This window comes from Elgaria multicarinata, chromosome 6, assembly GCF_023053635.1.
Source record: "Elgaria multicarinata webbii isolate HBS135686 ecotype San Diego chromosome 6, rElgMul1.1.pri, whole genome shotgun sequence".
NCBI lineage: Eukaryota > Metazoa > Chordata > Lepidosauria > Squamata > Anguidae > Elgaria > Elgaria multicarinata.
The window spans coordinates 92,096,694-92,113,912 of NC_086176.1; the positions used below are offsets into that span (position 1 = coordinate 92,096,694).

The 17,219-nt window shown below is 38.3% G+C and overlaps 1 protein-coding gene across 1 annotated transcript in view; it reads right to left on the bottom strand.

Annotated features, from left to right (window-relative positions):
- GPBP1 (GC-rich promoter binding protein 1) overlaps positions 1 to 17,219 on the bottom strand; it is a 43,280-nt gene that overhangs the window by 14,952 nt on the left and 11,109 nt on the right. Inside the window, exon 4 of the mRNA XM_063128054.1 lies at positions 2,585 to 2,704. Within this exon, the coding sequence (XP_062984124.1) occupies positions 2,585 to 2,647 (63 nt within the window). The 5' untranslated portion in view covers positions 2,648 to 2,704. The remainder of the gene's footprint in view (positions 1 to 2,584; positions 2,705 to 17,219) is intronic.

Here is a 17,219-nt window from a genome sequence, read left to right on the forward strand (position 1 = left end):
ATACCCAAGAAGCAGCCACGTATTTCTTTTTGTTAACAAAATCAAGGCAGTATTTTTACCTCAAGAAAGATAAAACTGCCTGGCCTTTTTCCTCCATTCCCCCCTTCATCAAACACACCATACATCATTCATATTATAAGAGAGGGAGTGAAGGTTGCCACCTTCAAAAAGGCAGTTTAAAATAATATGGAGTAAAATATAGAACGGAGTGATTAAACTCAAGGGGATTTACAACAGATTCAAAAGTTTCTAAAGAGAGACTAATTGAAATAAAACGCCTAATTTTGAAAATAATTTCAACCTGAACACACATATTCTGGTTGCCATAATTGCTAGACCATTTTAATTACTTTTTATGCTACTTAAGTTTTGTAACTGATGATTTTTTTAAAAAGAAAATGTTTTAATTGGGTGGGATTCAGTTCATTGCTTAGTTTATCCACTCACTCTGGAAGAAGGGGGAAGAGAGGTGATCTTGAAGATTTCTCCTTCCCCCCTGCAGACCTCTGAAAACCTGCTCTGGAGGACTTGGATACTCTCCAGCATAAGAGGAGACACCAGAGGCTGCAGGGGGAAGAAGGAACCAGCGAAGATAGAAGACGACTCAATGCCCCCTTCCTCCAGCAAGGAGCCTCCATTGGATCCCAGTGCCTTCCATTAATGGATTCCTTCCACTCACATAATGGCCAGCTGGGTTCCAATTCACTGTTTTCAATAGTAATGATAGCTGCCTTGGGCCTTTTTAAAAGATGTGATACAAGTCTTTTAAATAAATAAACACTGCTTTACAACTAAATAGGGCCTTTACACAATCTAGGAGCATAGTCCAAAACCTTAGATGATGCGGTTATCTGGAGAATTATGCCTGCTAAGAAACAAGCAACAAATTTCCTTTAGACTCTCATGCAATGGTACTAAGCAAGATCACTTTCTTGAAGGCCAAGGCTAGAATTCTGTGAACACTTATCTCAAAACAAGGCCCACTGAAATAAGTGGGGAATGAACCTAGAAAATGTGTATAGTATTGGATTATAACATGTGTCCAGAATTTTCCAAAAGTGAGGCATAGAATTTACTGGTGATTTACTGGTCATTTCTCTGCAAGTGTCATAGTGTCTGAGCTGCTTGATCAGTTTAATCATGAATATTCAAAGTTTGAGAACCAAAAGATTGCAAGGCTCAATCAAAAACAGAAGTACAGAATCTCCCATACATTGGTTTTTGCTAGAGGGATACAAAGTGACATCCTCTAGATGCAAAGACCCTACATCCAGTACAAAACCCTCAATAATACAATATACAGTTTATTCTGTAATTTATTGTGCTTAACCTTAGAATCCAGATATTTCTCCCCGTAGTTCTACCTTTTATGCATTTGGCCAGTCAATTATTTTTTACAAAATACAGTAAAGATCAACATGTTTGACACATGCTAAATTTAAAAAATGGATAGCTATTACTGTGAAACAATGACATTCACTTTTTAAAAGTAGCAAATTTATATTGATTTTATTGTGCCGTTTCCCCACCATTTAATCCTCAGAATCACCTTGTGAGATAATTTAAGCTGAGAATGTGTAACTGTCATTCACCTCCTTACAAACTTTATAGCTGAATAAGGATTTTAACCTATGTTTCCATGCTTCCAATCCTATAACTCTATCCAAAAGGCAGTGGCCTTTGCCACTAATGACTGCTTGTGTTCCAGTTTGGAGATTCCTGTGGTTATAGCAAGGATTCAATGAAATAATCTTTGCTATTGTCCTGATAAGGGGCAAGCTGCCCTCACTTCCACTCTGGTAACAATAGATACCATAAAGCAATTTAAGAAGGCAATCTGCCATCAACACAGTATGATTCTTGGAATATTTGATCACTGCAAAATATTGGACAATTCAACCTATTTAAGAGATTGTAGCTGTAAGCTTTAACATATTTGTATAACATTCAAGTTTCCTTTTAAAAACAGTCAACCTTAAGGAGATGGTTATTGCAATGGAATTGTTTAGTATGTTTATTTGAAGTCCTTTTATCCCATTCTTAAAACAAACAAAAAAATGGCTCCCAGAGTGGCTTACAAAAATCAGTACAATCCCCTGCCCTCAGACATACCATCTAACAAGAAAAGGGACCGGGGGGGGGGGGGGGGGGGGAAGCATGTTGGTGGTGGGTAGTTCAGTTGCCCAGATGTACTCAGGTTTGCACTGAATCAATTCTTGTTCTGGGCTGGGCTAATCCTCTTTATTTTCTTCTTCTTTTGCTTTAGGCTCATGAGTTCAAACTTTATTTGTTCCTTCTTTCATCCCATCAGGGCAAGATGTTCCCTCAGAAGACCTTCAGGTGGCAATTGGGGAAGGGAAGGACTACCATAAGAGCTGGATGGCAGCAGCTCACCAGGCCTGTTTCTTCTCCCATCCCGCCAGATTTTTTTTTAATCCCTCTAAAATCCAGAGGAGTGGTCCTAATAAAGAGGCCTTACGCCAACTAGTATGCTAATTGATGATTTACACAACCTGTGGTAATCTTTAAAGTAAAAGGTAAGTAGGTTCTCATACTAGTGATTTAATAAACAGTAAGAACACACCTTTGATGATGATGGTGGAGTAGGAAAATTAAGCCAGGCTGGAGCAAAGTCATGCTGCGCCATTTAGGTCCAGTCTCTCCAAGTCAGTGAAACAAGGCTTCAACACCTCATGGCAAATACCTATCAGGGAAGTACAATGTATCATTATGTAGGATAAATATTTATCTCTTTCATTTTGACCGCAATGGTCCCCAAGGCAACTTAAAAGTAGTAACAAACCACAGTAAAATAGCTAAATATATATATAGTACAGCAGCTCTTCACCAAATGCATTTGGGAAAAGCATGATACAAATGCAACACCAGAAAAGAGGTCTTATGCCAAGGTTAAATTTTGTATATCTGTTCACTGTTTTAAACTTTTGTAAACCGCCCAGAGAGCTTCGGCTATGGGGCGGTATATAAATGTAATGAATAAATAAATAAACAAACAAACAAACTGGAAGCCAGTGAAGACTTTTAAACACCAGCAATTTTAGTGCTCAAGTTACTTGAATCTCAAAAATTTCCACTCCTTGATATCAATATATTGAAAAACCTAATCCTTACAAAGGAAAAGGGGGAAAGAATTTGCTTATTTCTGCATTCCCATTCACAGGCTTCAAAGATCCCCACTATTGCAAATGAGAAGCAGATAAAACTTTGCTTGTACATCCAATTCACAGTGGATGCAATATAAGAGCATATATAAAACATTAGGTTCTCTGAGTAAATTTTGCAATCCTGTGCACCCTTAGCTAGGAGTAAGTCCTTCTGAACTCAGCAGGACTTACTCTTACTGAATATGCAAAGTAGACGGCTGCACAATTGATACTAGAAAGTTGAACACAAAATTCTCGTTTAATGTTCTCATTTAATGCTAATTAATGCTTAGTGCTTCATTGGGAATACTTAGGCAGTGCTTAGAAGAACCAAGACACTATTCACGAAGAGATAATCCAATGGTGTACCTATGCCAACTTTATATTCATTTTATTTTTATCCCATCCTCTCAATCCTTAAGGAGGCGTCTATATATTTTTTTAAATCAGTATTGGTTAGCACCAAATATTTAAAAGCAACGTAGAGAGCACAGCAATTCTTCTGCTCCATCTTTTGCCATTCAATAATTTCTTACGTATTAAGGTTCGGTGCAACAATTTGTAAACACCATCTTGATCCATCTACAACAAGACTGGGCAACTTGTGGCCTTCCAGATGTTGGCACTATAGTATTGGCATGTAAAATGGCTGCAGTTTTTGCCTGCTGTCACTGCAGCACAGCGAAACAACCCAAAGTTATGGATTTGCACATAAAGACAACCGAAAGTTCACAACCCAACAACAAACCATGAGTTATCTTTCCGGGTTGTTCATAGTTAATAAACCATGGTTTGTTAGCGTGGCCACATTCACACATCACAACAACCCAGAATTCAACAATCCATACACACAATGAGTTAGTATTATGTACAAACCAGCCCAATATATCCTCTAACAAAGTACAAAACTAAGGATTTAGGAAAACACAATCAAAAACTACCATGAAGATCATTGTGCAATTTATGCCAAGTTAAGTAGGCAGATACTCAGAGCACATAAAAACTTACAGGGTAAAACTGCACTGGAGAGACGAGAGCATGCAGTCTGGTCCTTTCTTTCAAACAAGGAATAAAATAATTTTGGTTGTCCTTAGAAATCAGCCAAAGGTTTACTACCACATGGCCATGCCCCCAACTCAGAGAAGAATCAAGGGTACTCTCTCTAAAAATCATGCTCAGCTACCTCTGAAGCCAGCACAATTACAAAGACAACTGTCTGCTCTTTTCCCCAGTCTAAGCTCAGAAGAAGGAAGTTTGTCAAACTAAGGAGGGGGGGAAAAGATGCTTCCCATAGGAAGCAAATTTTGTACTCCCACTTTTAACCATTGCTATTTGCTATGAGATCAGAAGCTTTATGCCTACACTGTCTTCTAATAATAATAATAATAAATTTATTTCTTACCCACCTCTCCATCCTGATCAAGGTGGGGAACAACAGTAAGTATAAAATACATAAAATACTGATTAAAAACATAGTATACATTAAAACTTCCTGAAAAAACATCCTAAAAGCATCCTATTACCCTGCTGAGACAACATGCTAAGTAGTTAAGCATTTTCAGCTAAACATTATGGCTTTAAATAAATCATGACTTAAGCGTGTCGTGTGAACCATTCCTAATCATGGTGGCTCCATAACCACAGTTTAAACACACTCACTAACCATTTACTGCAAAAGAGTTAGCAACCTAACAATGGCTTAGCATGCTGTCTGAACAGGCCCTATGAGAGTTACACTTACAGGCTCATAAAATGAATTAATGGTTCTGTCACACACTCATACCTACCAAACATCTGCATTCATTACAGGTTTTCATCTCATGAAAATGGCTCTGTCTAGCCTAACTACCAGCCTTGGCTTCTTGAAAGTTCTGGACTTTCAGTTTCTGTTTCTCTGCCTAAACAGACTGGATAGGATTGTTGTTCTGTGTTTATGCGATGGTGGAACTGGGCCAAGTTAGGCAGTGGATTTAATTAAGACAAAAGATAATATAGTATAGTGGATAAAAAATGATGATTTAAAAAATAATCAGAAAAAATAAAAAATAAAATATTTTTTATTTTTAAATATGCATATACTAAATTTCTCTTAAATAGGTTAACACTAAATAAACTGGATATTAGCATGTTAGCAATACAGTAAATCTCTATACTGTATCAATACCTCTGCCAGATATATTAAGTTAACAAGGCTTTTCAACAGAAATGAAGAACCAAACTAATAATTTCTCAATTGCCCAGTCTACATCTTCCTATATTCCCACACTTAAGCTGCAATTCTGTAACTACTTACTTGTGAGTAAGCCCTACTGAACTCAATGGAACATATTTCTGAGTAATATATAGGAATGTGCTGTTGACCTCAAACTGTCATGGATGTTGATTATAAGAAAGATTCCACATGGGAACATTTTAAGAACATTCCCTCATTAGGTAAAAAAGGAAAGCATATAAAACATATTTAGTGGGAATGTTTCACACATTTTGGCTGATCTTGGTGGCCTTTATTTATGGTTGTCACCAACTCTTTCTCTGAGTGCTCTGGCAAATACAGAAGACTTGGGCAACTGACAAGCAAGGCTTCCCCTGGCCTTCAAAATTATTGTGAGTGTCTTTGAAACTTAGCATGAAGTTGAATAGATGGGGGAAGCAACAGCTGATAATAGTCAGCATGGAGACCATATTTAGGGACCCTTATGCGAGAGACATAACAAAACAATTGTGTTTGGTAATGTCAATACATTGTGACTTCCAAAGCTACAGATAGTAAAGAAACACAGAGATCCAAAATACAGGAAACAATATTATAACTCAGTCTACATGAGATTACAACATATTCAGTGAATACTACAAATTGCCACTGCTGCTCAAAGGATAATTGCTTGAAAACACTGCTTCCTCATGAAACAGAGCTATGACAGTGGCACTAGACAAAAATTCAAAGCAGTGATGTAGCATAGAGCAATAGTTGATTAACAAACATTTCTCATTAAGCTTGCTTCAGAACTGCAAGAAACACATCGATGAATGACATGGAAAGATTATTGGCTTTATTAAAATTAGAGATGTAAAACTTCTGGAAATTTTGAAGCCATGGTAAAAAAAACTGGGTTTTTTCCGGGGGGGGGGGGAGGTTGGAAAAAAACAGAATTTTTTAGAAAAATTGAAATAATGCAATATTAGCACTTTTTACAGATTGAAAGTAATTTTGTTACTTTAGAAACATAAAATTTAATTATGTCCAAGTTGGTTTGGCATAAAATTATTACGTTTGGTATATTCAAACTAGTGTATTCAAACAATTATTACAAATTTAATTTACTTTTTTTACTTTTTTTGGTATCAAATGGAGCTACAAGCTCCTGAACTGCTAGGAACACCTGAACTGTAAAGAACCTCTTTGGTTCTGCCAGTTTATGAGGAGCAGGCAAAAAACAATTGTAAAAAACAACTGAAGAAACCACCAACATTAGTAACAAAGAAAATTATTTATGTCTCCGCTAGTCCTCCAGTGTCAAGACATAAAGCCCCCATTCCCATAAAAAGAACTGAGAAAAATTGGGGGGGACGGACACCAAGATTCAATGAATATGAATGGAATTTAATCAGACTCATTTTCTGACCTATAGCTATCAGTATTAGTTTCAGTCTCTGCTTCCATGGAAGTGCCCCCTAGAGGCAGAAATGCATCTTCCTCTTGCATTTTAGAGTTGTAGTCTCAGTTTGCAACCTAGTACTTGCTTGTCCTTGGTGCATAGACATTGTAATAATCTGATACTGTACAGTTTTTAGAAATCATTTGGAGAAGTAAATATCTGAACACCTTGTCTTAAACATTTTGTTCATCATGCTAAAATAAAACATCCCGTAATCCGTTTTTTCTTCATTTTTTTCAATTTTTGGGGAAAAAACAATTATTCAGGGAAAAAAGGGGGAAAAACAGTTTTTTTCTGAGTTTTTCCGGGTTTTTTCCAGGCCTTCACATCTCTAATTAAAATATAACTCAAACACGATGGCTTACATAATTGACCCACTCTAGCCCACCCAATAGAGGAAAAAGGAGGGGAAGCTAGTATCTTGGAGGAAGGGCCTATCTTGGCAACCACAAGTTTTGGGTTGGCCTCCAAGGCCACCCAAAAAATTGTCAATCCCTGTTCATATACACAAAAAACTAAAAAAGCAAAGCTGATCCCTTTCACAATTTTGTTTATACTTTAGTTGAGTTCACAAGTAATGGTTGGCTAACAAGCTGAGCCAAAATTTGTGGCCATCATCAACCCTGTTTCTGCAAACATTTGTACCACAAAAATGTGAAGGCAACAGGATGCGTGCCGATAAGTGATTTTATCCTTAGCAAAAAGAACTGTGAAGATTCCATGAAGCAATTGTTATCTGAAGACAATTAAGTAATGCTAACCCACCCTAAAACATTCCTTCTTGAACTGCAGTTGTATCCCCTGCACTCTCAACACAATTTGGCAATAACCCCACTATGTGAATGTTAGATACAGAAGCATATGATAGCCCATGACAGCCCTATATCAGGCTAAAGATACAATAATCAATGCATTAATTATAGCTACACTGCCCAGATATCAACTGTGTAGAAAGTTACAAAGGTGTTCATATGTCCTTCTGCTCATATTATTTCTGATAACAGAAATAACACGCTGCATGTTACTAAATGCAGTTGCATAGACTCAGAGCTACCTTACTCACAGAGAAAACTTTCAGAGCCCACTTCATCAAATATACAATACAGCAAAAAGGGGTATTCTTACCATGCACAGAGAAGGATTTGAAGGCTCAAAATACAGTTCTGCTGCTGAAGCTCAGCAGTTTTGGTCCTGTAAATTGCCTGCATGGGAGACCTCTAGGGAACGCTCTCAGCAGTTCAAAGGAAGAGCACATTATAAATATAATTAGGATAAGGCTTCCTTGTATGTATAGCTACATATACAAGGAAGTCCTATCCTTATATATCCCCAATGGCTCTTGTCTCCTCTCATAGAAACAAAGAATCTCTGCAACCACATTTGTTCAATTCCCTGGACAAATTTTTCTCCCTTTAAGAATTACAAGTTACTATTTGCCATAATTAAGGATGATAGTGCCATTGGCTACTATTTGCTTGTCTAAGGTTCCCTACCACAACTTAAATTAATAATCCTAAAACTGTATGTTGTATGACAGTGAATAAACTGAAAACACAAATATGAACATATTCACATTTAGAATTTTACATATATTATAGATTGGGGAAGGAGGCAGCAATCTGAGGCATTTCTATACCACTTGAAGGATTCACAAAACTATCAAACCATGTCTTCTCATCAATGTTTTATTTGTTTTTATTTAAAATATTTATACACCATGCTGCAGCAGTGCTTCTGAAAACAAGATAAAATACAAAATCAAGAAAAAACATTCTTATGAGCGGATGGATAGATAGATAGACAGATAGACAGACAAATCTTCCGTGTGTATGTAGCAGTTGGCTCAGACTATTAAAATCAGAACAGCTTCATCTGGTGCCAAAAAGACTGAAACTTTGGTGCCAGGGAATCGTTTTGGGGGAGGGAGTTCCATAAGAGGGTGCCACAACCAAATAGGCCTCCTCTCTAGTTACCACTCACCTCACGTGGCAGGGATACCTGGAGGAGAGCCTCCAGAAATGACCTCAATAAACAGGCTGGTTGCAAAGATATTTAAAAAGATATAACAAAAACACTCTGGAAGCAGGGAAAAGGTGCCAAATAAAGATACAAAAACTAGATTTATAAAGGCAACATGGTATTTTCCAAGGAACTGGAAATTTTCATATGACAGTACCAATTCCTGAATGCCATGGAATAAGTGCATTGTATCTACCAACCATGGTTGACTAATTTAATTCAAGGTGATAAATTCAATCATTTTTTAAATCAGTAATAACAACAAACAACAACAAGGCATATTTAAATCCACTTTCCACTTATACATTTTAATGTATTTCCTAAACGGGGCAAATCTGACCACTAAACCATGTGAAATTACAATTATTATATATTCTGTGGTTTCATTCCTAGAACCAGACTTTATATCTATTTGTCACACTTCCCTTTACCTATAAATGAATGATTTTACAGCAGCTTATAGCACATAGCAGCTTTTACCAACCTTATGCCCTACAGATGTTTTAGACTATAACAATCTCAGCCAGCATGGTCAAAACATCTGGAGGTCATCAAATTGAAAAAGGTTGCCATATAGTGCCTCGGAGATGCAAAATTTCCCAAAAAAAATTAATCCGGGTGTGTGTGTTTTCCTTGGGGAGTCCTTGGAAAAATGGAAATTTGGGAGAAAGTGAGAAGCAATACTTTTTAAAAGTACACTTTACAGATCTAAAGTCAATTTGTTGCTTTAGGTCAGCCTTGCTCAACCTAGTATCCTCCAGACCTCAGCTCCCATCAGCCCCAGGAAGCATGGCCAGTGGCCAGGAATGCTGGGTATTGCAGACCAAAGCATCTAGAGGGCACCAGGTTGGGAAGGCTGCTTTAGGAACATAAATTACATTAAGTATAACTTGGTTTGTCCATAAAATTATTAAAATTAAAAACTGTATAAAAAAACTCAGTAAATTTATAATTATTGTCTGAATAAACAAATATTTTTAATTTAATGCACTAAACACGATGGTTTTATGAGCAAACCAATTTATATATAACAAACTCTAGGCTCCTACTTTATCTGACCACATGGAGTACTCCCTGAAACATCAGGGGCCACTGACCAGCAAGAAGTCCTTGAAACATCTGAATCATATTAGAAGTCAGAATGGGAAACAAGTATATTTAATCTAAGAACCTTTAAGCGATCTCAACCTATTATTTTATTTACTTTTGGAAATAATGTCCATTAATAACCAGCTTACTTTTGGTTCATTTTGAAAGGTGGTATCAATCCCATGCTACGTTATCAGTGGTGTCAATCCCCTGCTTATACTGGTTCAGCTATAAAACCTTTTTAAATATTGGCACTACAATAAACCCTCTCTACCCAAAAGAAACTCTGAGTTTCATTTAAGTAGAGAGGGTTTATTCTAGTGGCAGCAGTTAAAAGGTTTTATAGCTGAGGCAGCGTTCCTAAGTGGTGAAGTCTAATTGAGAACTTTATTAAAAACTGTAGCAATGAGTTCTTGCTACAGCCTCAAAGTTAACCTAAGCCTTAACTTTAATTTATAGAAAAAAGAAAAAAAATAGGTGGAATAACCCACATGCTGTTCCACTGCATCTGGTGGCAGTGGCAGAATAACCACAGTGTTCCTTTCACATGTGGGTTTTAGATTACAACTACATTAACTGACTGCTACAGAATTTAACCAGAACAAGCCCATAATCACAGGACTTGATAGAACAAAACCAAATTGTCAAGAATGCACATTTTCATCTGTACTGTGATATGGTGATTCTACTCATCTGTCACTTCGAACATCCCTGAAATAACTATGCTGGGTATTTTACAGAGATTATTTAAAAAAAAACATTTCCCCCACCCCCCGCGTCGCTTTATTATTTCCAGAAATTTAACATCTCTAGTCATGTTATTCATCATTCTAAAAGAAAATGGCTATGTTCGCATATCACTTTAAGTCCTGGTATTCCCACACGATTGGGCAAATAAGCTACCACGTGTAGCTTATTTTCACAGCCCTCGCCCCTCTTCCCTCTACAGTTCTCCCAATAAACCCTTGGATGCTTGTAGGATTGGGGCAATACTTGCTACACTACTTCCCCCCCCCCGGGGGGGTGGGGGTGGAGACACCTGATGATCTGTCAATGCAATTTCACTCAGGAGCAAAACCCCCGGGTGCACTAAAAAGGGGGTAGCGCAAATTATTTATTTATTACATTTATTACATTTTTATACCACCCAATAGCCGAAGCTATTGGAAGTTTACAGGATCAGGACAAAACTTGATATACAATTTCCCCTAGAAGGGAGGCACCCAACGATCCATCAAAATCCTTCTAATTCGCAATTGCACACTTTGGGCTTTGGGAGATTGGCTCTTTCTGCTGTTTCAATTGTACAGCCAGGCAATTGACACTCTCTGTTCTTTATTTTTGCTTTCCTTCATAGCGCAGTAGCACTGTTTCACTGCTTCACAGTGCTGCACTTTAGATGTCTGATTAGCACTATATAATGCTACAATTTATTATTTTTTGCTTTGCACTACACTTCAGTGTTTCAGGGGCAGTTTATAGCCTTTCTTATTGGCTACGTATAACTACTGGAGCAGAGCAGCAGTTTTGAACAGTCTTGCTAAAGGACTCTGTAGGCACTCTTAAACGCATACTTCAAACCATTGTGCAGTGTCAGACAACACAATAAGGTCTAAATAAACCTCACTGCAAACCATGGCTGGGTTCACACAACATACTAACCCACCCAGTGTGGGTTGTTGTTGAACCTTGAGTTATTATGTTGTCTAAACACAATACATTTTCCATAGGGTAGGTTATCGTATTGTCTGAATGGAATGCATTTTCCACAGGGTTGCTTGTTAACTATGCAGGGTGGCTTTTTAACCACCGTGAATAACCCAACAACAAGCCATGGCTTCTCAAGGTGGTTTGTGCAAGAAAAACAAACCACACTGCATGATTAACAAGCCACCCTGTAGAAAACACTCTGTATTCAAACAACACATTAACCCACCCTGCAGAAAAAGCACTGTGTTCAGACAACACGCTAAACCATGGTGAGTTAGCATGTTGTGTGAACCCAGCCCATAGCTTATAAAGCTGGCTTATTTTGGCTTAATAAGCCACTCTGGCTAGGGAAAAGTGCTCCAGACAACACCTTAAGCCATGGCTTATTGTGACGTGCAAACCTAGTCAAAGTGTCATAATCCAAAACTGTTCAATTTTTCAGAAAAAAACCTAAAAATGTTCCTTCAAAAAACAAAAGAAAAATAAGCCTTTCCCCCAATTTTTTACTAATATTTTATCCATAAAAATATGTTTCAAGAAAATCTATTAAAACTGATTATGATGGAACTTCAATTCCCATATGACCCAGCCAGCACTTGCAATGGACGGGGATTATAGAAATTGCAATTCAACGTGTCTAAAGGGCACCAGGCTGCTTACTGCTCCTCTAGACGTACTCTAGTGTGTCAAGGTTCTTCTTAAAATGGACCCAGTACTCCAGAGTAGAATGGAACTATTATGTACATTGTGATTCTGTTAACGCTGCCTAAGATTGCATTACCTTTTTTAAACAGCCATATCAAACTGCTGACTCACGTTCATCTTGTAATCCACTAAGACACCTATATCCTTTTCACATGAACTGTTGTCAAGCCAAGTCTCTTCCAATCTTCCATTTGTGCCTTTGATTTTTGGTACCTAAATGTAGGACTTTACATTTATTTCTGTTGAATTTCATCATGTTGTTTTTGCCCAGTATTCCAGTCTGAAAGAGTTTTAATACTGATTCTGTCCTCTAAGATTTGTATCATCTGCAAATTTGAAAAGCATTTCCACTTGACACTTCTTTCCAGTTTGATAAGGAGTCTCACTGGGAACAATTGTTCAACCAGCTGTGAAACCACCTAACATCAGTATCATCCAGCCCACATTCATCCACTTGACTACAAGGATATCATGGCAGACTTTGTCAAATGCTTTGTTGAAATCCAAGATATACTATATCCACAGTATTCCCATTATCTAACAAAAGGAAATAAGTTTGGTCTGCCATAATTTATTCTTGAAAAATCCATGCTGGCTTCTAATAATAATTTCATTATTTTTTAGATGTTCATAGAACAACTGCATAATAATGTGTTGCCTGGTATCAACATCAAACTATGACTGCAGCAACATCTGACTGAGTCCAGTCTTCTTTTACCTCACTTACTTTCCAAGAATTCTTAAAGAGTACAGATAGTGGCTCTGAAATAACATCTGCAAGCTTCTTCTGTGCCATCAGATGTAATTCATCTGTCCATGGACTTGAACTCATTTAAAGTAGCTACATGTTATTTAACCATCTCTTAAGTATCCTCGGCTACAAGTCCCTATTTGTATCGCTTGTTCTACCTTTTCCAGCTTGATCACAACTTAAAGGAGAAGAAAAGAAGAATTTGGTATCTCTGCCACCTCTAGGCTACCTGTTAACACTTCACCTTCTTCCTTAAGTCTGACACTTCCTTGTTCTTCTTGCTCTGAACATAGCCAAGAAGCCAGTTTTCTTTATTTTACTATACCGTGCAAGCTTCAGGTCATTCTCAGTTTTAGCCTTCCTGAAACCATCCTTACACGTTCAGGCTACTTTACTGTAGCCTGAATGTGTATATATGTCCCTCTTCCATATCCTATACATGTTCTTTTTAAGTCTCATCTCAGAGAGCTCTCTGTGCAGTCACATTGGCTTCTCCAGATTTCTCCCATTTTGCCTTTTCACTGGAATAGTTCATGATTGTGTTTAGTATTTCACTTTCAGAAACTTCTATCCCTTGTGAATTCTTCTTCTGCTTCAGAATTGCAAGCCATGAAATCCTACTCTACTTTTTTCTGAACTCTTCCAAATCAGCTTTCCTAAATCCCATGATACAAGTACAGCCATGCTGTTTTCAATTCCCTTGTATCAACCTTAGGTCCGCAAGGTTTGTGGCACTTTCATTTCATCAACTAGTTCTTTCCTGGATTAAGTCCAGGATAGCAGATTCCCTGTATCCCGCCTTTTGCCCAATACTGGGCCTCAAGGTGGACTTACAAAATTTAAAACATATACATTTTAAACCCAGGAAAAGAAATGTACAAAAAAAATTAAAAATACATTATTAAAACATTAAACGTTTAAAACACATGACAATTTTACAAGACCTTAATATAGATGGACCAGAGTATTATCCAAAGGCCTGTCGGAACAAACAAATTTTTGCCTGCTTCTGAAAGCACATCAAGGAGGGAGCCAGCCTAGCTTCCCAGGGAAGAGAGTTCCAAAGCACTGGAGCAGCCACCAAGAAGGCCCTCTCCCATGTTCCCACTAAGCGCACCTGTGAAGACAGTGGGACTGAAAGAAGGGCTTCTCCAGAAGATCTCAAAGCACGGGCAGGCTCATAAGGGAGAATATGGTCTTTCAGATAACCTGGACCCGAGCCATATAGGGCTTTATAGGTCATAACCAGCACTTTGAATTGTGCCCGGAAACAGACTGAAAGCCACTGGAGCTCTTTTAACAGGGGAGTTGTAAGCTCCCTGTAACCAGCCCCAGTCAACAATCTGGCTGCAGCTCTTTGAACCAGCTGGAGTTTCCGAACACTCTTTAAAGGCAGCCCCACGTAGAGCGTGTTACAGTAATCCAATCAGGATGTAGCTAAGGCATGTGTCACTGTGGCCAGGTCTGACATTTTTAGGAATGGGCACAGATGGTGCACTAGCTTTAACAGTGGAAATGCACTCCTAGTCACCGCCGAAACCTGGGCATCCAGGCTCAGGGCTGAATCCAGAAGTACACCAAAGCTGCGGACCTGTGTCTTCAGGGGGAGTGTAACCCCATCCAGCACAAGCTGAATCCCTATTCCCTGATCTGCCTTTCGACTGACCAGGAGCACCTCTGTCTTATCTGGATTAAGCTTCAATTTGTTCGCCCTCATCCAATCCATTACTGCCAACAGACACCGGTTTAGCACAGAAACCATTTCCTTGTAATTGGGTGGAAAGGAGTAGTAGAGTTGGGTGTCATCAACGTACTGGTGGAACCACACCCCACAACTCCGTTTCATATATACGTTAAATAGCATGGGGGGCAAAACAAAGCCCTGAGGGACTCCACAGGCCAACAGCCAAGGAGTCAAACAGGAGTCCCCCAGTACCACCTTCTGGGTCCGCCCATCCAGGAAAGAATGGAGCCACTGTAAAACAGGGCCTCCAAGTCCCATCCCAGCAAGGCGGCCCAGAAGGATACCATGGTCGATGGTATTGAACGTCGCTGAGAGGTCCAGCAGAACCAGCAGGGACACACTCCCCCTGTCCAGTTCCCGGCGAAGGTCATCCACCAAGGCAACCAAAGCTGTTTCTGTCCCATAACCAGGCCTGAAGCCAGATTGAAATGGATCTATATAATCCATCTCATCCAGGAATCCCTGGAGTTGGGAGGCCACCACACACTCCAATACCTTGCCCAAAAATGGGAAGTTGGAGACTGGACGGTAGTTATCCAATACAGCGGGGGTCAAGGAGGTCTTTTTCAATGTGGGTCTTACCACTGCCTCCTTCAAGCAGGCTGGCACCCTACCTTGGTAAAGGGAGGCAATGATCACTCCACCTACCCACTCACCCAGTCCCCATCTGGCTGCTTTTATAAGCCGGGAAGGGCAAGGATCTAGTATACACATGATGGCTCTCACCAATCCAAGGACCCTGTCCACATCATCGAACTGTATAAACTGAAAGGTGTCCAATAATACTGGACAAGCAGGTGCCAAAGTTAAATCCATTGGATCTGTAACAGCAATAGCATACAAGTCAGAGCGAATCCAAGCGATTTGTCTGCAAAGTGCTGGGCAAATTGGTCACAGCAGTCTGCTGAAAGGTCTGAAATCTCCTCTTGGGGGCCAGAGTGCAGAAGACATCTGACCACCCGAAACAGCTCCACTGGACAGTTCTTTGCAGATGCAACAGTGGCAGAGAAAGTTTTTTCGCTGCCTGAATTGCCACAGAGTAGGCCTTCAAATAGGCTCTAGCCCGTGTTCCTTCTTCCACCTTCTGAGGGAAAGTCACTCTCTGAATGGGAACCCCAGAAAACTAACTAAAACTAAACAAAGCAAGGCTAACATTGGATTTTTCTAAAGCATACAATGTTAAATTCAGGCTATATCAACTCTGATTTACTTTTAAAAATTCCCATTGACAGATAAAATGCCAACCCATTATGTTACCAGGGATTGCACCAACACACAATATATATTTGATGCAAAGCCTTACAAACTGTGTTTAATCTTGAGCATCAAAAAAGGCTGATAATGTCTTTTCATATCTTTTAATCAAGAAGCAGTGCACTTTTGACAAACAGCAGCATAATACAAACAGCATACCTTATTATATAGGACATATAGACCTGCCAGAGAAGATGTCATAGCCAGTTTGCTGAATTACAATTAAAGAGGCTAGTTAGATTTTAAACAGAAACCCCTTCAGACATTAAGTCTGTGGCTCAAATCCAAAGATCCTGCTGCACAATCGAAAAGCACATCCACAACACCACACAAACTAGCTTCAGAGATTTGGAGTGTACTGAAAATGAAGAAGGGAAAAATTGTCAAAGAACCTTTTTGCAGAGCTACCAACAACATTCTCCCCATTATGTCATGGGGCAGAAAATTCTCAATTTCTGATACTATACTGTTTCGTAGAATTAACTAGTGGCATAACAAATAGATACAATACTAGTCTGGACAGTATCATTTTTTAAAAAAGACAGGCAACTATCTCTAAGAAGCATGAATAAATAATAATAATGCATAATCTTGGGTGTAATAAAAACAATGTTACCAGTTTCAGTACCTTCATTTTTTTCTCAAAATTAAAAAATTCAAATTGTGTGGCCATGTCATAAAATAATAGACAAAATCATTCCAGTAAAATAATTTCCAATTACAGATTTGATTTGTTTGAATATTTTGGGACATGTGAACCACATTGAGTATGCTATATGGAATTTTTCACCTATTCAAATATTTCAGTTCAAATATATTTGGCTACTGAAAAACTTTGAAATATTTATACCATATATGTAAAATTAACATTGTTTAGTTTTGTTTACTAAACATAAAATCAAATGTATATCTATAAAACATAAAATAAACATAAAATCAAATGTATATCTATTAAAGGCACTGAAAACTTTCCTGAAAATATTCCAGTTCCATATTTCCCAGAAAACCTATGTCACTACTACTGACAGTAGAATATTAGAATCTAAGCCATATACTTCAAAACTAATCCTAAACAGTGTTAAGTAGTACTCATTCATTTGAATATATAATGCATTTTTTTATCCTTT